Source organism: Chenopodium quinoa, unplaced genomic scaffold (genome assembly GCF_001683475.1).
Source record: "Chenopodium quinoa cultivar QQ74 unplaced genomic scaffold, ASM168347v1, whole genome shotgun sequence".
In the NCBI taxonomy this organism is placed as follows: Eukaryota; Viridiplantae; Streptophyta; class Magnoliopsida; order Caryophyllales; family Amaranthaceae; genus Chenopodium; species Chenopodium quinoa.
In genome coordinates this window covers 4,793,720-4,817,783 of record NW_018742418.1, presented here as the reverse complement: position 1 = coordinate 4,817,783, position 24,064 = coordinate 4,793,720, and the positions used below count along the sequence as shown (strand labels likewise).

Below are 24,064 nucleotides of genomic sequence, written 5' to 3'. Positions count from 1 at the left end.
AATAAGTAATTCACCATTTCACCCTATTCACCCTATTCACTTCAGAAATCAAGTCACTTCAGGTTGAATCACTTCGGGTCGGGTCGATTCAGGTCAATCAATCAAGTTTAAATCTGATCGGGTCACTTCAGGTCGAGTCAAGTTCGAGTTTCAGTCCGAGTTAATTCAAGTTGGGGTTGGTCAATGGTTTCGAGTCATTCGGATCGAGTCAGGATTGCCAGGTCTACTACTACGTGCTATCTAACTAGCATCTTTTGTTATGAGATCCTTATTATGAATCCTCTACTCAATACTTTTGGAAATTTGACAAAACATATAAACGAAAATTCAAGAACCTTCTTAAAATTCAGACAGGTACACATATGGCGGATTATATAAGCAGAATGTTCGAGTACTTATATTCAGTGTTCAAGCTCGTTTTTACACTAATTGTATGATTGCATCAAGCCATCAACCACCTAAAGCTACACCAAAAAAAAAAAAAAAAAAAAAAAAAAAAAAAAAGACAAACGTGGTTAATATCCTTCTCTTAATGCTACTTGTAGATCAAACGAGGGTAATTTTCCTAATCTTTCCTAGTCTGAATTGACATTCGAAAGTTCTGATACATTGGGTTAACGAGAAAAATAGATATGTATGGCATACTTCCCCTCTCCGATGAGAGCGTAATTTCCGCACCTGTCTCTCTGCAAATGATGAAATTGACTCAATTGTAAAATACACTCCCTGTGAAAAGCAATCAATGCTGAGGTATCTCAAGAAAATAATGCTCTTCGTACTACAACATATTGATGATAAATAATGCAAGGAGAAAAGAAAAAAAATAGAACAGAATAGTTTGTTCTTCACTTCACTGATGTAGGGCTTAATCTGTAACTCTGGCAAAATGAAATCCTTGCCATTATATTACTCGATCGTCACCTGCCTGTCTTCCATCTTTTATTTTTACAGTATATCTAATGAACCCGGGCTCTTAAACCTACAGTACAAGGAGTATGGCAACCAAATTACACAAACAAGCCACCATAAATAATGACATGATTAATAAAATCGATACCATGACAAATTAATAGCACAGGAAAGCTTCACATGAAAACAGAAACAATGTACTAGATGTTTCATGGTTGTGTTTTGAAGGAGTTTGCAAGGCACCAAGAACCCGTCATTTGGCTCACTTAAACACTCAAACCTCTTCAAACCGCCTAAAAAATTTACAAAATTGTCATATTTTCTGGAATGAAAACAATAGCTAGACAATAATTCTTGCCGAAGAACAATTCAGCCGATGATGCATGGTGGTTTATTACCCTTTCTATATGTAAACCATGGTCTATAGCATATGCCTAAGTACCCGGATCAAGAGAAAAGAATTTTTTTTTTTTTTTTTAAACAATACTACTTTAACAGAAAATATTTAAGCGAGCAAAAAGGACAACAAAGAATATCAATACAGGCACCAAGGAATGTAGGAAACTGATTTTGGCACACCTCCATGTGAGAGGGGTATAGAAAATTGTGCTCTCACAATGGGTGTGCCTAAATCACTTTTTGGTGCGCCAAAATCATTTCCCAGGAATGTACCCTTTTTTATATTAACAAGCTTAACAACACAGCCAAGCATTGAAGAGCAGACAACTAGCAAAAACACCCTATCCGTATAGTTCATAATAAATATTGAAAGAATTGTATAACCATAGCAACAAACCTAAGCAATACACAAAATGGTACAAAGAGTCCATCAGATAAAGAATGACAATCCATACCAGTAAAAAAATCACAGATGTGATACATACTGAGAAGAAACAAACCACGCAATAACGAAAGCCAAAAATCATCACATATGAAGAGGGAAAAAACCCCCCACCAACCAATTTAAACATTGTGAATAGATAAGGATGATTCATAAATTAAAAAAATCAGGTGAAAGTGTGAAACATGATAACAGAATCACAAACATAACTTTGCTAGAAATTTTATTTGCTGAACTCATGAAGAAAGACCGCATAACCCAAGCAATTATGCAGCAACCAAAGGACAGAGTCAAATATCACATTCTCACCTTCTCGCTATCAGAGAAGGATAGAAAACTTGCATTGAGCAACTAAACCAAAGGATACCATAGCACAATCCACTAATTAACGCTGGGAGAAGAGAAAATGGCAGTGTTCTTATGTTTTTTTTATTTTATTTTTTTATTGAAGGAAAGAGAGGGCGGCCATTAAATATAGCATATCAATCTCCGCTAAGTCTAAAATACTATGCGGAAATGTACCAATACAAGCGAGTCTGAACTACTACTCGTATTCCATCTAGCTACTAACTGAGATACGGTATTACACGCCCTGCTAACATGCAAAAGTTTAACGAACCCTGTTGTCCATTGCAGGGTTCTTATATAGAGCAAGAAGGATGGGTTAATTTGAAGGAGACCATACTACTTCACAGTTAATGACACTTTTATTGAAGAACAATGAAAAAGAACAGATATAAGCAATTACAAACGTAGAAAACTCCCAACTCCGTTGAGTTGAAATAAAAGCAAGTAGACAAGCCTAGGGTTTATGAATCTTAGCAAATGTAGAAAACTCATCATGAGCAAGGCAAATCTTGAAGATTTCAGAGTAATTTGGATCAGGGGATCTTTGTCTCTTTGACTGATATTGGTTCTTATTTCTCTGTAGAATTATTTCTCCCTTTAAATTTCTCACAGCTTTTCATGCTACATACACCGAAAGGGCAAAGTAGCACGGAGATGGGAAAAAAACACCACTAACCAACTGAAACAATGTAAATAGCATGTAACAATCTCTCAAATCCTATTCCAAACATAGCTCTGTCAATGGCTTAATACATACCAGTATATACTTGCACCATCAATATAGACAGAATCCTCATCAAATCAACTCACCATAGTTATGCCTTACTACATCTAAACAAAGAAGACTAACAAGGACATTATCCTAGATTCCAAACTCATGTCAGTATTAAGAAGAAACAAAAAATTCTCACACAGGCAAGGCAATTTCATATTATGTGCAACAATTACCAAAAATGGTTGCTATACATTATGCGCAACAAATGTTTTCTTTCCTTTTTAAGTTGTCGTTTCTCTCTATCTCTCTCCTCATCAAATACATTACTATCTCTCTCCATTCAACACTCACAACCAAATTTTGCCTAGGAGTCTGTGCAAGCTCATTTGTTGCACATAATATGTAACATAGGTACTAGATTAACCGTGTATAGCTACAAGTAGAGAGCCACATCTCACAGGAAACCTACCTTTCTATGCTTAAGGCAACAACTGACTCACAGTACTTTGTCAATAGTCCTCGAAAGTACTAGCAACTAATTAGGCTTTGTTTCCTACAACTGAAATAAGGTGTACATTTCTGAATCTTTCTGAATTGATCTGGTCTAGTCTAATCTCCTAATCTTACTGACCTTTAACTATATTTTGCCACTAATTAAAAGAAAAACATCTCAACTGAGGTCTTGTTAGGAACTCCTCAAAGTGTATTTTCTGAATATCTCATTATCATAATTTTTACAAATATGCAATAGAAGACCTTTAGTAAGAAGGAAATAAGAATATTTGGTCAGGCCTAGTCTGGATTTTTGTGGTAAGGTGTGATCTAGTTTGATTTAAATAAGAATGTTTGGTCAGGCCTAGTCTAATAAGGTTAAAAGCTCTTGTAATAAGGTTAAAAGCTCTTGTAATAAGGTTCGGAGAGCATAAAATTAATTAGCATTTTCTCAAGAATTCTCATAACCTTAGCAGAATTGATGCTTTTTAAACATTATCTCCAAAGAAGTTAAACAGATGTTACCCAAGAGAGATATATAAAATGGAAACATGAGAATTGTAAAGTACCTCTAAATGGTCTCGAGCTATACATTTTGTGATGAACCAAATTACAATTGGAATTTCTACCTCATCAACCTGCTGGCTTTAGTACTGCAGTGACATTTGCAGAGAAAAGTCATAAAAGTTCAGGAGCTATCATGAATTTAATAGGCCACAAATTGATTGAAAAAAAAAAAAAAAAATCTAGACCCTATACTAGAATTGGCAGCAAAAGACAAACAAAGAAGAAAATTAGCAGCAAAGGGACAATGAGAAACTTGCAAGACAATCTCTTCTAATCCCAAACTTTGGAACACAAACTGACTTCTGCTGCAAAGGAACGCATGAACTAACTTCTTGCATTTCTAAGGAACAAAATGCCAACAAACATTAGCAATGGAGGAAAGACCTTGATCAATATATATTTATCCTACAACTAGAATTGCATTCAGGACATAGGTCAGCTTCGGTTGACTGATCACAACAGGTTTGATGTTCTTAACCATCAAAACTTATACCAATTTAATCGATAACTCCCACAAAACAATAACACTACAAATTCCTAAATCAACCAATACAGAGCTGAAAAAGAAGTGTCGAATTTTCATTCATCTGTGAAGGGGACCTCTAAGCTTTGTACAGGACCAGAAAATGGCTTATCCAGACTATAAAATTTACACAAGAACATACAACAGAATGGAAAAGCCCATGGCACCCCCAAGATACATATTATTGCTCCCCTGAAGTATTCTCCACCATACAGCACAAACATAATTGCATAACAAATATGTACACACAAGAGGAACAGAACCAGACCCCAAAGATACAGATGAATGAATTCACAAATAAGGTACATCAGTATACACATTTACAATTGATAACAAATGTGCTTTAGCAAGAAGTATCCACACAAGCACTACAAGACCGAGGCCCCAGTTAAATTCACATATACTAGATAGCACATTACCTTTTCTCTAATTTGTAAAATGCTCGTCAATGAAAAGCAAAGAACGTCCCCTCCGCTTTACACCAACCACCTCATGCAAACACAATTCCAATATTAAATCATGCAGAAAAAGAAATTTGAGACATATCCATAGTAGTTTGGTCATTAAAAACATAATCTAAGAGAAATGTTTACAATGTTCCAAATCAAAAATTCATAATACTTTACATACACATGATTCAGCTGAATCTCATCTTTCTAAAAAGTAAAGCCATTATGCCACACCTTGTGATGCAAGCACTGTTGTGATGCATCCTATCACCAAAGCTGGAAAATATCACGACTGCTACAGATCTTGTGGCATAAGGCAAAAAATATATCCCTCCAGTCGTTTCATCAAACATGCCTGCTAAAAAACAGCATGAATGACAGTCTCACAAGCCTTTCTTTAGCAAGTTGTGTTGAATCCATCTCCCTCACCTCATGCATGTCCATTTGTTGGCATTGGCAAAACTCATGGCGCATAAAAATCTCAAGTCTACAGTAGGGCCTATGTTACTACCCAAACAAGCCGCCAGTCCCCAATTCTGCTTGCTGCAACTCCTTCCTGCGCTGCTCTTCCAAGGGATCAGGACTCTTCAGAACCCTGCGCACTCGCCTGCCAGTCCCATAAACATAGATATTAAAATAGGATAACATCAAAAATAACAGCCAATAAATGAGCAATAGGGAAGATATGCAATTTCAATAATCAAGGTACCTATCTTGTGCATGTTGAGCAGGAAACGTAGGCATAAATTCCTTTGACTTGGGAAGAGGAACTTCATGAAACCATTCGTGGTTTAAAGCAGCATCCGCTGTAATACGCTGCAGCCAATAGAGAGTGCAGTAAGAAAATTTTACAGCACACCAAACAAAAGAGCAATATTTTATTACTTCCTATAATGACAAATACCTTTTCAGGATCATAAGTTAAAAGTCTGTTCAACAAGTCAAATCCAGCATCAGAGAGGACAGGAGATCCGGTAAATGACGTGGCTGGAAATTTCTTGCGCAACTGGTTATACCTGAAAAGGACAGTTGAATAGTTATTCATTACAAAAGTATGTGCCTTTGTCACTACAGGTGTACCAATGAGGCCAGATAGCCAGACCAGAATCACCCAAAGCTGGAAGCCTGGGAAAAGAGCACAAAGAATAAGAAAACCTTGATGCAAAGGTAAATGTGTCTTAAGTGATAGTTTACGAAGAACTTACTGGTGCTTCACAAAATTGACCTTCACTCCAGGCAACTTGGAAAAACCGCGCCAGATTGTCTCATTTGGTGTGCCAAGGATCCTAAATATCTGCCAATAAAAATAAAAGAGGAATATCAATAACTACATAAGAGTCGAAAAGAGAAACAACCTAGCAACCAGCAAGATTCCTATTTCCTAGGCATCCTAGCTATGCAAAATTCTACACTAATCTAAATCAAAAGCAGACCAAATTCAGAAGTACATACTTTCAACAAATGGATGTACCTTGTCAAGTTGATCGAATTCCGATTTGCCATTAAAAAGAGGCTCCTTTGACAAGAGCTCAGCCATAATGCAACCGAGTGACCACATATCAATGGCTGTTGAATACTCCTTTGCACCCAACAGAAGCTCCGGTGACCTACCAACGAAAAGAGAGGAACAAATGAGATCTTAACCCCTCCATATGCACATGACCAATGGTCATGGAAGATCTAAACCTCACAAACTTTGAAAAACTACTTAACCGAGAATGATCAAACAGCACATAAGTTAATTAGACAAAATCTCAGAGTAACAACTGAAAGCAATGATGCTCTGAACTGTACAATAATCGATACACTGGCTGCTACCAGCGAACAAGAAACAAGATACTCATATGTAAGTCATATTCACAAGCATCCAGAAGCAGAACAGACAAGAAGCATTACTTCATAAGCCATAATATATGTTCTTAAAATATAATAGTTCACTAAATTTGAAATCTTAGAAGAGGGAGAAATATAGAGGATAAGTCCACCAAAACAATATAGAAAGAACAAGCATATAAAAGAGATTCTCCTCTATATAATAATTAAATAAAAAGTAATAAAATAAATATATACAAAAGGCAAAAAAGAATCAACAGTCTTTTAACATACAAGAATTAGAATTTTGCTACTCACCTGTACCAAAGTGTGACAACCAAATGAGTATATGGCTTCAATGGACTCCCATATTGACGAGCCAATCCAAAGTCACATATCTTCAACTCACCCTGGTTGTTCATAAGCAAATTTGATGTCTTTAAATCACGATGAAGGACCCAATTATCATGAAGATACTTTATACCGTCTAATAACTGAAGCATGAGGCATTTAACTTCACTCTGACTAAATGGCTGTTTCATAGTCTCCATAAGCGCTTTAAGATCATGCTCCATGTATTCCATAACCATAAAGATACTATCAAGGTTGCTTCCAACTACTACTTCCTTGACATCAACAATTGACGGGTGGTGCAATGACAAAAGAATGTTAATTTCCCTCAGAGAAGTCAATGGAAAGCCTTCCCTTTCCTTCTCCATCTTTACCTTTTTTAAAGCTACAATTTCTCCAGTCTTCTTATCTCTAGCTCTGTAAACTACACCATAAGTTCCTTCGTCTATCTTATTCAGTCTTTCAAACTCATCCACACTCCTACAACCCTGAAGCATATTCACTGTTCTTTTAGGAGCAACAGGGGGTTCAGGTGTTTCACGAGAATAATCTTCATCTTCAGAGTCGGCTCTTCTGGGGCTAAGGCTAGAGTCAGTGTCATTGTATCTATCATCTACCTCCATATTATCCGCCCTATCTTTATCATTTTGAAGATCACGATCTCCAGTGGAAGGTCTACTTTGCATGCTTCCATCAGAATCCGATAATCTTCCCTTAACTATGTCAGAAACCTCCCTTGCACCATCTCCAGCATCTGGACTAGATGACTTCCTGCTCCTCCTAGTATCTAGAAAATCAGAGGAAGGCATCTTCTTCCTTCTTTTTCGCATTATATCGTCATCTGAAATTTCACCTTCATCAGCAGGGGAATTAGCATTACCTGCCCACCTTGAGGCTGATATGTGCCTGGTGGGAATGTAGTCCTCATCTTCTACCTGCTCAGCCCCTTCGCCATTCCCCCACTGTCTCTCCTGAGATGGTGAGGAACGATGATTTGCAGGAGACTCGGATACATTATCATATAAACGATCCTGTTCAATAGAGGGATCAACAAGAGAAACTTCAATGGCTTCATGTGGCTCATCACTTTTAACAGGAGATACCTCCTTACTATCGATAGGCACCGTGGCAGGAGACTGCTGGTATGATTTACGGACAGGTTGGGGAGGAAGGGAAGCAGTAGTGGATACAGATCTACTTCTTGATGCATCTGTAGCACCCTTGTCATCTCTATCCCATACTATAGGAGAAAACTTTCTTTTCTTAGTAGCCAGAGGAGAGGACTGAGCCCCATTATCCATCTTCGACACTTCATTATCCTTTCCAAACCGTGATTCTGAATCGACAGCACTCTCAGACCCATCCTCACTAGACAATTCACCAGGCTCACGATCCGTAATCCTAGCAGAATTCCCACATCTCCTAGGCCCTCCTCCCCCTCCACCACCACCAACCCCACTTCCCCCTGAATCACTTTTACTTGAAGACGAGCGATAATCACCACCATTAGCAAAGTCCCTTTCCCTAATATCTCTCTGTCTAACCCTAGCTCTACTGTCTCTACCCCTAATTATCTCCCGATCCCTAACCTGATTACCATTCCTAATTTTATCATATTCACCTTTTGAATAAGCTATATCTCGCCTCGCGGTATCATAATCCGAGCTGCGATCCTTAAATTCAGTTTCGTGGTACCCCCCATTCCTTCCAGCAGCCATAAATTCAAGCAAAGAAATCCTTTACTCGGAAAACAATCTCAATTACAACCTAACCCACAATAACCCTAATTATATACCTTCAGCCGACCAGCAATTCAAAGGCGAACACACAAAGAAACAATTTTTTTTTATTTTTTGTGCTTTAGATGAACATAACCAAATTGAACTTCCTAAAACAAAAACCCTAGAAATCAAAAATTACACCAACTTGCACTCACACAGATCTGAGAAAATAAATCGAAACTCAACAAGAAAACAAAGAATCACAAAAAAAGAAAAGAAAAAAGGAGCAATTAATAGCAAAGGCGGACCTTTATCAGCAAATTCGTCAGCTCCGAAGCTTGAAAAGTCGTTCGTCGAGCAATGAATTCAAATCAATACCAAAAAGTGCGAAATTTCTGTTTAATAAAAAAAAACCCTAGAAATCGAAATTGAGGAAATAGAAACCCTAGAAGAAAATCATCAAAATCTGAAAATCGAAGAAGATAGAATGGAAGAGTGATGAAGAAATTAAGGGTTTACCGGAGGAGGAGAGAGAAAGGGCGGCGAAACTACGGAAGAGAGAGAAAAAGGGGAAGATAGAATGAAGTAGAGAGAGAGAGACTTATTTGGGGGAGAAGAGGAGAGAAAAAAAGCGAAGGATGTCACCGTATAGTGTGAGTCTACGCTTCTTCTGTGAAAGTGTGATTGCTTCCCAACCTTACCTTACTCAAGAGGATTATGGATCGATCGATGAATCCTCCAATTATTGCTTTCATTCGTTTTTTTTTAGGTTTTATTTATTTTGCGGTTTTTCCTATAGTAATCCCGACTATTGGATTGAAGTATGTTGAAATAAAAAAAAGTATGTTGATATTGATATTGTCTTTCGGGTTTTGAGAGTCATTGCAAGTGAGAGTATTTGGAGGTTGGGTTTGCTTACCTTACGCAATACGTCGTACTTTAAGTATCTTATCTAGTAAATTGAACAAAAAAAGGGGTAAAAGTTGAGATTAGGTTAAGGCAACACTCCCTACCTTAAAATATCCTACCTTCGTTTCTTATTTTGTGCAATTATTGCCAAAAACAGATGTTACAAGTTATGTGCTACAAAAAAAAAAATTCCTTTTATAGTAACTTTTCTTGAGTAAATATACCAACAAACCCTTACTCCAATTCAATTAACACATTAAATCACATGTTATTAAGTTATTAACTTAACTAAATCACCCTCAATAAAACCCTAACCTACATTCTCTCTCCAACCTCACAACCACATCCAACACCCACACCACCACATTTTTTCTCTCCTATCTCTCAAACCACCCTCACCACCACTTTTCTCTCTCTTCTCTCATAACCACCTCACCACAACTATATTTTCTCTCCGCTCCCTTATAACCACCACCACTGTTTCCTCGTCAGATCTAGTTGATGCCACTTCCTCCACAGTGGGGAGCCAGGAATTTCAAATCGGGGGGACAAATGAACATCGCTTAATTTGACAAAAACATTGAAGCAAAAAAAAATACTTAAATAGTTAAAGTTTACAACTCAAAAATATAAAATACGGAGTACTTAGTCAAAATCAACATCATATACCAAGTTTTCCTCCATAAACGTAGATTAGGGGTTCATAATTTGAAAATTTCGAACAATAAATAATATAACTATTTAAATGTAGTACTTGTCATAATTACCTATTACAATCGTAATTTGAGGTAATGTTCATGCAAAACTACAATTACAATGATTCAAATACGTATATGGAGTAATAATTGTTAAGAAATAAATTGAAGTAATGCTATACTCTTTGATTCGATTGAAGTGCTTATGTATTCAGAATACACCCAAGCAAACATTAGAATATCGAATTTCATCTACAATCTATACAATTAGCATCATACTACATTCGTTAAAGAGAAAAATTATGTACAAAACTGCATCACTATATGTATTGTAAAGTATGTTTCAAGATAAATTAGGACGGACTACCTAAGACTTGTTTAGATGTAATTAAAAAAAATGTGACTAAATAAGGGGGATGATGATGAAATTTCATAGGATAATATAGATTTTAACTCGAGAAATATAGTATTCAGGTTAAGAAATACGTGATTTGTAGTTCAACAATCATTCAAAGATATCTCTCCTTGTTATGATTGTGATTAATCAATAAAACAAAGACTTGATGCAATAATAAACATATAATCATTGTAATAATTAAGAAGAATCAATTAATCTGGTCTAAAGGGGAAAAAAGAATGTAAAATGCCTGCAGTAAGCTTCAAACTCTAGTCCATAAATCACAACTCTAAAGCTCATGCATCTTACTGCTACGCCAACTCCTTTGGTCTAACATTTTAAGCACAATATTATTACATTTAAACTAATTTTTTTTTTGGGAAATGGGGGGACAGTTGTCCCTCATTATCCCACATTGGCTCCGCCAGTGTTCCTCCTCCCCCATAAAGTCGTCACCGCGCGCCCCTCCTCGTCAAGGAGTCACCCCATAACACTCGATCATTGGAGGTTCACGTGTCGTTGTCAGCTCCCTCCTTTCTTCTTTTTTTTTTTTTTTTTTTTTTGGTTTCATCAACACCATCAAAGCTTAAGGGTGGTGTTTTTATGATCAAATTTGATAAAAAAAAAATCTATTTTTTTTCCATATTCTTAGGTAGGTGGTGGTGGTTCAAGGAAAGGGAGGGCAAGTGGTGGTGGTTTCGGGAGAGGGAGGGTGAGTGGTACTGGATTTCAGAGAGAGGGTGGTGGTGGTTGACTTGGTGGACGTTGATGGTGGCGGGGTGGTGTTGAGAAAAGGTGCGTGTTGTTGGAGGTTGCATGGGATGGATGTTCGTAGTAACGAGTGGGTGTTGGTGGTGGTTGAATGAATGGGATGGGTGTTCGTGGTGGCAGCAAATGAGAAAGAAAGGAAAAAAAAGCCATGTGACGTGAGAGAGATTTAGAGAATTTATTAATTAAAAAGGAAAGTGATGCATTTATAATGAAACGTATATATAAAAAGTGATGAATTTTTAAACCAAAGGAAGTACAACATACATAAAGTTTGCTGCTTAAATACTATTAGCAAGATCAAGATTTATAAACAAATCTTATAACCTTTACATATTTTAAAGTTCAACAAAAGTCTATAGGAACCCTAAAATTAAGCTCAAGTATGAGTCGTGTACTACTAGTTCACGTCACGATAAACACTCCCTTTATTTTCCCTTTTCTTTTTGCACATTCCCTAGTCGGCTTCTTATTCACACATCCACACTTTCTTTTATCTCTTTCCTCTCTTTGTCTAACAATATAAGTCATACTAATGTTCAATTCAAGTTCCACTATTGGTTTCAAATAAAAACCAATATTAGGCTATATATCAACCAATCAAACCAGCTAATACAACCGACTTATTCAATCAACTAGTACAAAAAGTCTACAAACAAAGTATACAACCAACTAGTCAAACCATTTGAAGCTTTTTGTATTATTTGAATATGCAAAATGACACATAAGTATTCGAATATACTCCATAGTAGAATTCTGACGGGAAAGGGGGTTAATTTTAGTATCTTTAGGACAAAGGCCCAATTCCAGTTTTTTAGAAACTAGAGGGTTAAGCTTAGCATAGCAACAAGCTCATTAAATAGTAGTAACTTTTTAGCAAGCAACCAATCTAGCAGATTTATGGAGCCAACTGTCATGTGCTGACAGTTTTTCCGATGCCTTGGCACAACAAGTCCCATATGAGGCAACCTCCCTATGCTTTTGTGCCTTATCGATGCATGTGTTTGTGGTACAGGATTAGTGTCATTGCGTGTTGTTTCCTCTGTTAACTAGCTTGTTGCGCGTATGAAAAAGACTGGCTTGGATTAAGCCTCGGGGATTCAAGCGCCAACGGGCAATCTACGTTCGTCCCATGACACAACGCTCTACATTAGTCAAAGTAGTTGATTTTTGGCCATCAGAGTCTAAGAACTTTTAAACCACTTGTTAGGATTTCACTTGAAAGTTATGATACTCCGTAATAAACTTTGTTTTGAGTTGTCCATCTTTAAAAAGTCCAAGTGAAGCGAAATTTCAATCTAACTCCCCCCAATTTGCACTAACATGTCAAAATCAATGCATATATGGTACACCCCAACAGTACCCAAAACAGTGCAATATGGCACACATGCATAAAAAATCTCCAGTCAAAATGTATGTAATGCTATCTATTATTTGGTCAAAACCTGAAATTAGCTTTAATAATAGAGGAACTCATTTTACTCATGCAGGCCGAACTTCAACTATATGTGGGTTCGGAACAAATTGGCGCATATTGCTGCAACCACCAAAGGGGGTGGGGAGTAATCCTAGTTACATTCAAGCACCAGTTCATAGTTCTACATTTCGTCGCCATGGCATCTACAATGTTAAAATCTGATCCATAGATGAGGGTTGTTGCCTTGCATGCAAAACTCATCTTCCTTTACTTTCAGGATTGATCAACATTTCAAGGGTGTCACTGTCACATGCATAAACTGAAAGGAAAAAAGTGCAAAAGCTTACTAATGCAACAAACGATAAGACCGGTATCTAGATAGAATTATGTTGAGGAAGTTTACTACTGCCAGCACAAAGAAGGCAGCTTAAAGGAGAATGTAGACGGCAAGTGACCCATTCTTCTGATATAATCTGCTTTCTCTGATGTCTTGACGGCTTTCTCATTCAATTTAGCCTCTGCATTAGCACGCTTCTCTTCAGCGATTCTCCGAGCTGCAGCAAGTTTATTGGCATACTTCTCCTGTGCTCTAGCTTTCAATCTCTCTGCTTTCACCTATGACAGCAATATAAAATTCAGTGATCCTTAGTGCCAATGTGATTCATGTGTGCAAACATGTGGAAGAAAATTGCTTCTTAAGCTGTCTGCTTACTTCATAAGCCTAATCTATAAATATAGGGAGCATATCCTAATTTCAGAAGATCTATCAATCTAATACTATCTTCACAAATTATGCAGAAAATTGAATTTAGGAGAAGCCGCTATGTGTATCACAGCATCAGGTAATAAACCAGCAGAACAACAATACATTACGTGAGGCTGCACAGTTTTGGCTTGTAAGCTGTGATGCCAGAGTTTTGTGTGTGAGGACAAATGGTGTAAAGGCACACAGTGCATATTATCTAGGCTAGCAACTCCACTAGATGCCACTATTACAAGCTCGTTGAATCAATTTTAGGCGTATTCACCGTGAAGACTAATCTGCTGTGAAGAGTTGAAGATCAACAACAGCAGAAGCTTTAAGATGTATTCCCAACGTCAGCAGTTCACATTATACAGACCTCTCCCAGTTAACAATGTAACATGATGTTATCTGCTTACCCTTTATGATAGTTACTCTATTTCTATTATCACCCTCATCATCACTCTTGTAAGTACACAATTTTGGACAGATAGAGTATACAAGTATTTGATATAAGAAGTTCAAAGCATCTTAGATGAGTAGATTACCTCTAATTTCTTCTTCTCCATTTCGGCTTTTCTCTTCTCGTGATTTTCCCAGGCTTGTATCCTCACTTCTTCTCGTTTATACCTATAAATCAACCAGAATGATAACAGTTAAATCCTTCTGTTTTTATCAGTGAATGAATATCATAATGTAGTTCAAAGAAGATGTATTTAGAATGTTCACCTGGCCATATATTTGGCACGCTCCGCTTCATCCCAAGCCAATGCTCGAGTTTCTAAAGGACTAATCTTCTTAACAAGTTCCAAACCATTACTCTCCCCCAGCTTATGACCATTATCTTCTTCCTCACCATTAGACACTCTATAAGCACCGTTATGTCTCCCAAGAGGAGATTGATAACTCTCGGTACCTAGAGCACCATGTTGGCACCTCATTGGGGTTGAACCCCCCGAAGAAATTGGGCTGCGCGCAACTGGTGTCGTAGCTCGTATAGGGGTGGCTGTCCTAGAAGGTTCTTGACTAGCTATTGGAGTCATCTCAGTCCCCATATCCCTCACACAAACTGATCTAACACCTAAACTAGCATTTCCCACTCCCTCATTAATTCTCCAAAAACCCTCTTCACAATCAACATTCTTGGTATGAACATTCTTCTCATTCTCTGCCTTCTCCACCTCTTCATCATCATCAACCGAATAACGGTGCCCTTGATGGGGAATGGGGGCAATCAACCTCGTATCATCGGCATTCGAGTTTCGAGGCCTATTAGCCTTGGAGGAATTCCTTTCCCCTCCCCTTGACAACCCAACTAACCATTTTTGTGCATCATCCCACTTTGAAGGTGTTGGTTTTCCTAAGGCGGTTCGAGACGGGTGAGAGGCTCTAGTAACCCCATTCCCTTTATGAAACTCAAATGTAATGCTTCCATTAGAGATCTCCTTATCCTCCATAGATCTCACCATTTCAATTTTTACCCTCAATCTTATGAAAAATCTTCACTCAAAAATACCTACTAATAGCTAGTCCTATAGTACTAGTACTCATACAACAGTACTATACTTTAATCAAACACCTTCCTTGCATATACTGTCAATTTATTACTAAGATCCACAAACTTCCAGTGCTGTTACTGAATTTATTTGTCAGAAATTACACTTAATTTGTCACTCAATACTCATTTAACACTACTACAAAAATACCTAAACACCCTAAATATTGCAATAAAAATCTGGAAAAAATCAACCCATGAACACCATAAAAAATTTCACAAAAACAAACAACCCCAAATCATCTGAATGACTAAAATATCATGTTTTCAACTCTTTTTTTGTTTTAACCAAATATACTTAAAAATTAACTTACCTCAAAAATTCATCTGGGTAGTTTACTTTCACTCTGAAAATCACAAAACCAACATTATAAACAATGAAGAAAATAAATTAATTAAAGAAGGTAAATATCATGAGATAAAAAAAAAAAAAATTAAAAAATCAAGAAAAGATGAAATCTTGACAGAGCAAATGAGTAAATGAAACAGTGGTATGACAGCAACCCATAAGTACAATCATAAAATTCCAAATGGGTTTTGAAAAGGAGAGCATAAATTTTTGGGAAATGCTATTTTTTTTTTTTTTTCCTTACAATTTTTCACAAAATTAGAAAATGGGAGTTGAGGTCATTCAGATCCAAAGAACTAAATTAAATATAAACTTGACAAAAATTTACAGGTACTTGCACGTTTGAGGGAGGGGATTAAGTAACAGAAAGAGTGTAACGGTTAAAAAAAAAAAACCATAGCATAAAAATATAAATGTAACTATTTATATTATAATATGGTTTGTAGTACATAGAATATGGGCAGAAAATGAAATGGGGAAGTGTGTAAATTTTGTGATTATCGAGTATACTGAGGAAGGGAGAGGGGGACAAGTTAGCTTCCCTCACTTCGGAATCTAGGGAAGGGTTATTTGTTGTTACACCCACGTTAATTAACCTTATGATTTTACTATTGTTAGTATGTTTAGTGTGAATTGTTGTTATATGTGGGAGTTATGCATCTGAATCAAACCTCAAGTTTGAAGGATGGTGACAATAGTTGTGAGCCGTGTTAGATTGGGTCTTGTGCTTGGGGATAGTTAGACCTAATTTTTGGCTCGGCTACAAGCCTACAAGCAACGTGCTTTATCAGAATTTTCAAAAGGTCAGTTTGTGGACTAAAGCCTACGTGCCACCATAATGGGTCGCATCATGTCTGCATGTCTAAATTAAATTTCATTGATTTTAGCATGATTTGTTGTGTCGAATTATATTGTACCCGCTTCTCCCAAATAAAGGTGACAAGCTGCCCGTGATAGATAGTAATGTGTTGTTTCGCGTTTTTTTCATGCTTACACGGCATGGCTCAGTGCCATCGTTAAAGTGTTTACTCGTAGATAGTTGGTTGTGTTATGTTTATCTGATTTTGTTTGAAATTATACAAGTACAAGAATTGATTTAACTTATCAGAACATACGAGTTACAATGTTTTGAATAGTATAAATGTAACGTGTTATAAGTAATTAAAACGGAAAGTTTATTATAGTGATGTATTTTTCTGTTTTTTTTTTCTAGTTGCAATGAATTAATTATCACATTTATTGATTCATAACTTCAAACAATAATAAATTTAAGAGAGAATCATAAAAAAAAATACTCTATATAAACCACCAATGACAATCATAATATATACTGATACTTTATAACAATGTAATTAAATACAATTTTTTGTATTAAACAATGTAAAAGGTACTCTCTCTGTCCTTATTTATTTGCCTCATAGGCAAAATGTGTTTTATTAAAGATTGAATTAAAATTTGCAAGTCAATTAGGGGTATTCGTGTCTTTTACAATTTATGAGAGTGTGTAAGTGGGGTTAATAATAGGGACATATTACCATATAAGCACATGAAGCAATCTTCAAGAAATATCCAAAAATAAAATATGGGGCAAATAACTAGAGACAGAGGAAGTAAAACCTTACGACAACAGAAATCTTTTGTCATTACTCATTCAAAATAGGAAAGATAAAAGGAAAATTTGGAGATGGAGCTTATATAAGGACAGAATAGGATAATGATGAGTAATAGTCTGAGCCTTTTCACGTGAGTTATTAACACTTGGAAATTTGGAATGGGCACTGAATGGATCATGGATGATTACTAGTCTAGCTAGTAGCTACCCTACTAGAGTAGTAGTAGTATTATTAGATGGTGATAGTTGGGTATAGATGGTGATACTTTGACTTTATGCTTCCTTGAACATATGGTCATATCTCATATGTAGTCCACATTAGTTTAAGTGTCTAACTTAATACTTCATCTATTTCAATAATATTATAATAAAAATAACATTACGTATTTTAAATTATATTTTATATATTAAATATCTATAATTGTATAAGCATAAAAATTTTAAAAGTTAATATTGGAAATTATTTTATGAGACGAATCTAACAATATTCCATTTAACTATATTTTGCTTAACATATAAATCATATTATATGGTTAAGCAAGGGCGATGAATAATGCAATCCATTATTGCAATATTATTGAAACGGAAAAAGTAATTTAAAACAGGTTAATTAGTGAGATATTTTAGACCGATAAAATAATTCTTCTAGGGGAAAAAAAAACTACAAGTATTTTGTAAACTAAAGTATTCTTGAGTGGCACAAAATCAGTAAAATGGAATGTAATTAAGAAATTAATTAATACATATACCTTAAATTCATGTTATTTATGGCTTTTTTAATAGTTAAAATTATAGATCGTATCTAGTTCTCAATTCAAAATATTATTGTTTTTAAATAACGGAGTAACGTTATTAACATAGTTTATTATCAATTCATAGACCAAAGACAGATCTAGGATTATTTCATTGGGCGGGGCGTACCCTATAAGTTTTTTATTAAATAATAAGAAAAGACAAAAAAAAAAAATGTTGCCAACAAGAATCGAGCCTCGCACCCACTAGTTTTAGTAGAGCATTTAGCAAAATGGTAAATATCAACTTAGACAACACTAGTATATGGTATTTAGTGCAGCAATAAAGATTTTATATTAAAAAAAATTCTGTTCATGGGGCAGGCCATGGCCTGGGTAGGTTCGCCCCTGGATCCGTCTATGCCATAGACCACATCCATGACTTAGGCCCTGTTCTTTTGAGCTGCTTTGCTCTGCTAAAATTTGTTCTACTCTACTCTATAGTGTTGGAAGCTGCTACTCTGCTCTGCTGAAATCTGCTCTACTCTGCTAACCCCTGCTATGCTCTGCCCATAAGCTCCAAAGAACAAGGCCTTAACATGTACTTTGATAGTTTAATGAATGTTTTTTTTTTGGTTTGTCTAGGATAATTAGCAACAAGATAGTTCATTCGACTAGTTAATCAAGCCAGTTAATTCAATCAGCTTGTCAACCCAGCTAATACAAGTATACAACTAATTACCAAACAAGGCCTAAATAAGATATAAGGGGCTTTTTCATTTGTTTATTTAATACTTTAAGGTGAACATTACATTTATACCCTCGTCTAATCTAAAGCCTTATCTCAACTATCTACCCTATAATTAACTTATTGGTCATTTCGCATACTTAAATAATTTAACCAATTAGCTATTTATCAAACACTTTTATACCATCAGTTAATCAAATCAGTTAATACAATCATTTGATCAAAATCAACAAACACAATTAGTCTCACCATTTAACTTTTCACCCAAGGCCAAAGATTAGGAGGCTTGCCCCACTTTCTCAACATGAGTTTGTTTGTGAAGAGGTTAAATTTATAAAATTATAGACAACACCATTACTTCAAGCAGTAAAAAAAGAAAAATGCATTGACTTTGTCATTTGAGAAACACTTTCTCTTTGTTTCACCATATTCACCAATGATGATTCATAAAATGTGAAAATCATACAGCAAACGTGGTGGCCGGAGCACCATAGTTAAGATACGACGTTGTACAACAACCTTTTCTCCTGTCAAAACCCAACTGAAATCAAATCCCATTTCCCCTAACTTTGTTACTAATCAGGGGTTTATCTACCAAATTACCAAAAATGAGGATTCTTCAATTTATGAAGAGAAATCTCAACCCTGTTATTTACATTACAAGAAACAATTTTGAACCAAAAGTCGAAGAATTTGGTCTTAAATTTCTTCACAAAAGAGGGGTTTCCGCATTATCATCAAGTAAATTCAAGGAGGATGACTTCATTTTGCCAGTTTTGATTGTGGGTGCTGGTCCTGTTGGTTTATCTCTCTCTATACTTCTCACCAAATTAGGTAAAACCCCTCTTAAACCCTTTTCTTTCTTTCTTTTATTAATTATTTGGGTGATTTGAATAAAAATGCGGATTTTTAGTGAAAAATGATTGTATTGTATGCTTATTTTGTGTTTGGATTGAAAGTGATTAAAGGGGTAATGCTAATTTGAGTGCCCATTTGGTAGTTTGCCTGTTTATATGTATTTTTCTTGTGTGATTGAAATTGTTTGATGGTTTGGATTGTGGGTTGAATGTGAATTTGATTATTGTTTATGCTATTAATATGATCAGAGAGTGAATGATTAGAAGGGGCAATGGTGATTTTGAAATGCCCATTTGATAGTTTTTGAGGAAAGGTGAGAGTGAGATATTGTGGAAAAATTTGAATTTTTAGTTCGGAGTTATCTGCGTTTCATGCTTCTGTCGCTATAATGGGATCGTTTATGCTGTTTGGGTGGGGTTTAAAGTGAAATTATATTATTGTCAGCGGTGTTTGAGAAAACCATTGGCTGCAGAAATTATGTTCAGAGATGTGGAGGGTTAATTGATGACAGCCTATAAATTCACCATCAAGAAGATGTATTCCATATTCCTTGCGAACCAAAAAGGGCAAATCAATACGTTAAAGTGGTGCATTTTGGCCTAATTTAACAATATTAAGAGGGAAATGTGTACTCGTACCAAATCTCATGCTGGCCTAATTAGGAAACACTGTTTATCCATTCCTTAGAAAAGGATCATCTGTAACATTCGCTCCAAAATCTTATTTGTGACCTGATGAGCTATTCTATAGGCTTGAGACATCCTATTGATGAAACATTTGCCCTTTTCAATGCTAGCATTTGGAATGTAATTCTGAGAAAACTCAGGATTGATAGAAGTGTTCAGCCTAACTCTGCTGAAATTCAGGCAGCAGGTTAGGTGTATAGGAGAATTCAGCCAGTGCACAGGCTCCATGGAATGCAATATGCTATTTGGATTAATCCTAGTTTCCTATTCTTCTGCACCTTAGATATCTTAAACTTAATTGTACTTCTACGATTTTATTATTGCCAGTTCCATTGACCTTCTCTCCCAAAGCTAGTTGTCATGTAATAGTTACACTATAACAGTTGACAATTATGTTAAAATTGTGCTCTTTTGTCAAATTTTTGGGTTGTGATGCATTCTTTTTCCTATAGGTGTCAGATGTGCAGTCTTAGAGAAGAACACAGCTTTTTCTAGACATCCTCAAGCTCATTTCATTAACAACAGATCCATGGAGGTAGGTTCATGGTTCATAGCATTTGGCAATATGCTTGATGTAACTCCGGATTTATAGCATCCTGAAACGTTAGTGCTGTTTTCATTTAGATTTTCTTGCCAGGTCTTCCGCAAACTGGATTGTCTAGCTGAGGAGATCCAGCAGTTTCAACCACCTGTAGATTTGTGGAGAAAATTCATTTACTGTACATCACTATCTGGTTCTGTCCTTGGCTCAGTTGATCATATGCAACCTCAAGGTATGCTTATTTTGATCTCATAATCTAACCAAAAAATCTTATGAATGATACAAATAAAGATGGAACCAAAGACCCCATGCCTCTTCTTTTTCTAAACAAGATGGTTCCTCTATGTCTACATTATCAGCATTAGTCTATATTTTTGGCGTAGATATGCTACTTTGTTAATCTTTCTGCTTTTATTTTATAATTATCGAGTATTGTAGGCAACATGATTTACTTGCATGGCTGTTCTAATATGCATAAAGCATCAAGCAGCTAATCATCGTGCCCTCTTTTACAGATTTTGAGCGAGTTGTAAGCCCAGTTACTGTTGCTCATTTTTCTCAATACAAGCTAATCAGGTTACTGCTGAAGAAACTAGAAAATCTTGACTTCAGAATTCATGAAGGTGATAGAGATATTAAAGAGAGGGAAATTTTGATGGGCCACGAGTGCTTGTCCTTTACTGTGACTGATAATTGTGTTAATGTTACTTCTTCTTTTCACAAGGATGGACGGACATTAAAGAGAGATATCCAGTGTGGTTTTCTTGTTGGCACAGATGGTGCGGGAAGTAGAGTGAGGAAGCTTGCTGGAATAGAGATGGAAGGTGAAAGGGACTTGCAAAAGTTGGTGAGTGTGCATTTTACAAGCCAAGCCCTTGGAAGATATCTACTCAAGGAAAGACCAGGCATGCTTTTCTTTATATTCAACACTGAAGCAATTGGAGTTCTTGTTGCTCATGATCTTCAGCAAGGGGAATTTGTATTGCAGGTATTCTTGACATCATTTTTTAACTTATCGTGATTGGATGTGTGCCATCTCTTTGTTAACAACTTCATGTATAAGCTGGCAGGTACCATATTATCCTCCACAGCAGAATCTTGAAGATTTTAGTCCCAAGGTATATCATCTATACATCCTTGACAAATCCTCTGAATAATAGTTATAAAATGTTGAGTTGGCAATATGTGTCGTAATCATACATCCAAAGACTAGGAACCATGACTAGATACAATCTACGTAGAGTCGTGGAGATATTATATGCTGTAGGAGACTTCTGAATCCACTGTTTTAATAGATGTTTTGGTTTTTGTTTTCCTAGATGTGTGAGGATTTAATTTTTAAATTGGTCGGTCATGAGCTTGAAGATATAGCTGTAATCGATATTAAGCCTTGGGTAATGCATGCTGAAGTTGCTGAGAAGTTCGACTTTAATAACCAAGTCTTTCTAGCTGGTGATGCTGCTCATCGTTTTCCTCCAGCTGGTGGTTTCGGTATGAGAAAATCTTCCCATTTATGCGTTTCTTGAATATCCAGTTGAAGATTCAGGCACACTTCTGGGCCTAACCGTGCCTTGTAGTTATTTACCACTTTTCATGCTTTCTGTAGGCATGAATACTGGGATTCAGGATGCTCAAAATCTTGCTTGGAAGCTGGCTGCAGTTGTCAATGGTATTGCCCCAACCACACTTCTCAGCACATATGAAACAGAACGGAGGCCGGTATTGGCATATTTGCTTTGGTCTGCTATCTTAATTTATTACTTCTTGAGCTTCTATAGTCTTCATTTCTCATTTTTTAATTATTTTTGGCACTTGGTAGATTGCCAAATTCAACACTGCACTTAGTGTTCAGAACTTTAGAGCAGCCATGGAAGTCCCTGCTGCCCTTGGACTTGACCCTACTGTTGCAAACTCAGGTTCTCAGACTTCACATCCTTGGCAATTTTTAACTTCTTTATTCATCATTTTTCTCTTATTAATGAGTCACTCTTCATGAGTTGTTTATTCTTACTTTGGCAGTTCATCGTGTAATAAATGATGGTCTTGGCTCAATTCTACCATCTGGAGTTCAGAGAGTGATTTTGGACGGGCTATTCAGTATAGGTCGAGCACAACTTTCACAAGCCATTTTGAATGATAAAAACCCAGTTGGCCTGTCAAGGCTGGCCAGATTGAAGCACATTTTCGAAGAAGGAAAGAGCCTTCAACTCCAGTTCCCTGCCGAGGATCTTGGTTACAGGTGTTACTTCTGTTTTCAATTAGCTTCTATCTTTACTTCTGCAATCCTTGCCTCCTTGCGCATACTACAGAGGAGTTTCCAATGATTATGTGTCTGAATCTGTTGTCTCCAGATACAAGGAAGGTGCTCTTGTATTGGACAGAAATGTCATACATGATTCTGAAAATGTCCCTACTGGTCGCCGGAGGGATTATGTTCCATCATCAGAGCCAGGCTCACGGCTTCCCCATATGGAAGTGAAATCATTATCAAGTGTCTCTGATGAGGTAATACTGGATCATTGCAGCTGATTCATTGCTTATAATTGAATTTCTTTGGTTGATATTACTTACTCTTTGTATAAAAAATGGAAATTACTCTCATTTTCACATAAAATGTGTGTTTATTTCCTAGATAATGTTTGACCTTCTTTTCAAAGGGATTGTATTTTAATACATTCTGCATGTCTTGTTGCTTGTTCTCAAATTCTCACTCTTCCACTATCTTTCTGAAGGATAACTTCTCTACATTGGACCTAGTATCGGGAGATAAAGTCGAATTTGTTCTCATAATAGCACCAGTGGAGTCATCCTACAATCTTGCTCATGCAACACTGAAGGTGGCTGAGAAACTCAAAGTTCTTGTCAAGGTATGCGTGATATGGCCATACAACCGTGCCAATAATGCTGCACCATGCTCAGTGGGGAATTACATAAACATTGTAGAAGTGAAAAAGTCCCCAAACTTGCCATCCTGGTGGGATTTGTGTGGGATGAATGATAGAGGAGCCATTCTTGCCAGGCCAGATGAGCATATTGCTTGGCGTGCAATGTCAGAGATCCGATACCCCAGTTTTGAAATGGATAAGGTTTTTTCCGTTATTTTGGGACATGCTTATAAGAAGCCTGAAAACGTTTTTGATGCACAGGTAGATTAAAGTCATTAAACCATGTTAGTGACATTATTATAAAAGATTTGATAATAAGATTATGTAAGTTGGTATTTTCAATATATCGTACATTCCCATACGGAGTATTGTTTATGAACCAAGGGCAATTCTAGTTTGGACTAGTATCTGCTAATAAAGTTTGATACTAAATTGCTAATTCA

The 24,064-nt window shown here is 36.4% G+C and overlaps 3 protein-coding genes across 8 annotated transcripts; 1 reads left to right on the top strand and 2 right to left on the bottom strand.

Annotated features, from left to right (window-relative positions):
- Positions 1-685: 685 nt before the first annotated feature.
- LOC110710524 (cyclin-dependent kinase G-2-like) lies at positions 686-9,510 on the bottom strand. Of its 6 annotated transcripts, none has more exons than XM_021888868.1 (9): positions 6,975-9,493; positions 6,316-6,451; positions 6,050-6,138; positions 5,749-5,860; positions 5,554-5,660; positions 5,274-5,451; positions 4,815-5,199; positions 3,875-3,958; positions 686-979 (listed from the first exon to the last, which is right to left on the bottom strand). In XM_021888868.1, the coding sequence occupies exons 1-6, from the start codon at positions 8,723-8,725 to the stop codon at positions 5,352-5,354; spliced, it is 2,295 nt and encodes a 764-aa protein (XP_021744560.1). In that variant the 5' UTR covers positions 8,726-9,493; the 3' UTR covers positions 686-979; positions 3,875-3,958; positions 4,815-5,199; positions 5,274-5,351. The 6 variants fall into 6 exon arrangements, with proteins under 6 accessions (XP_021744560.1, XP_021744553.1, XP_021744538.1 ...); XM_021888861.1 differs by having other exon boundaries at positions 4,815-5,451; positions 6,975-8,949; positions 9,037-9,492; XM_021888846.1 differs by having other exon boundaries at positions 4,815-5,451; positions 6,975-9,492.
- Positions 9,511-13,158: 3,648 nt separating this feature from the next.
- On the bottom strand, positions 13,159-15,945 carry LOC110710513 (remorin 4.1-like). Its single transcript, XM_021888835.1, has 3 exons — positions 14,386-15,945; positions 14,205-14,286; positions 13,159-13,529 (listed from the first exon to the last, which is right to left on the bottom strand). Exons 1-3 carry the CDS (start codon positions 15,123-15,125, stop codon positions 13,317-13,319), a joined length of 1,035 nt encoding a protein of 344 aa, XP_021744527.1. The 5' UTR covers positions 15,126-15,945; the 3' UTR covers positions 13,159-13,316.
- Positions 15,946-19,005: 3,060 nt separating this feature from the next.
- LOC110710505 (2,4-dichlorophenol 6-monooxygenase-like) lies at positions 19,006-24,064 on the top strand. Its single transcript, XM_021888824.1, has 11 exons — positions 19,006-19,485; positions 20,648-20,730; positions 20,833-20,968; positions 21,252-21,724; positions 21,807-21,854; positions 22,056-22,227; positions 22,343-22,455; positions 22,556-22,652; positions 22,756-22,975; positions 23,088-23,241; positions 23,469-24,064. The coding sequence occupies exons 1-11, from the start codon at positions 19,260-19,262 to the stop codon at positions 23,889-23,891; spliced, it is 2,145 nt and encodes a 714-aa protein (XP_021744516.1). The 5' UTR covers positions 19,006-19,259; the 3' UTR covers positions 23,892-24,064.

What these genes read in the sequence shown, in the direction of transcription:
- LOC110710524 (XM_021888868.1), bottom strand. Translation starts at nt 8,725, where the DNA reads ATGGCTGCTGGAAGGAATGGGGGGTACCACGAAACTGAATTTAAGGAT. An exon ending in GTTGTCACACTTTGGTACAG is followed by an intron (nt 6,452 to 6,974) that starts GTGAGTAGCAAA and finishes TTTCGTTGGTAG; the next exon opens with GTCACCGGAGCTTCTGTTGG. An exon ending in AATTCGATCAACTTGACAAG is followed by an intron (nt 6,139 to 6,315) that starts GTACATCCATTT and finishes TTTTATTGGCAG; the next exon opens with ATATTTAGGATCCTTGGCAC.
- LOC110710513 (XM_021888835.1), bottom strand. Translation starts at nt 15,125, where the DNA reads ATGGTGAGATCTATGGAGGATAAGGAGATCTCTAATGGAAGCATTACA. An exon ending in CGTGCCAAATATATGGCCAG is followed by an intron (nt 14,287 to 14,385) that starts GTGAACATTCTA and finishes GTTGATTTATAG; the next exon opens with GTATAAACGAGAAGAAGTGA. An exon ending in TGGAGAAGAAGAAATTAGAG is followed by an intron (nt 13,530 to 14,204) that starts GTAATCTACTCA and finishes TTGCTGTCATAG; the next exon opens with GTGAAAGCAGAGAGATTGAA.
- LOC110710505 (XM_021888824.1), top strand. Translation starts at nt 19,260, where the DNA reads ATGAGGATTCTTCAATTTATGAAGAGAAATCTCAACCCTGTTATTTAC. An exon ending in TATACTTCTCACCAAATTAG is followed by an intron (nt 19,486 to 20,647) that starts GTAAAACCCCTC and finishes TTTTTCCTATAG; the next exon opens with GTGTCAGATGTGCAGTCTTA. An exon ending in CCCTACTGTTGCAAACTCAG is followed by an intron (nt 22,653 to 22,755) that starts GTTCTCAGACTT and finishes TTACTTTGGCAG; the next exon opens with TTCATCGTGTAATAAATGAT.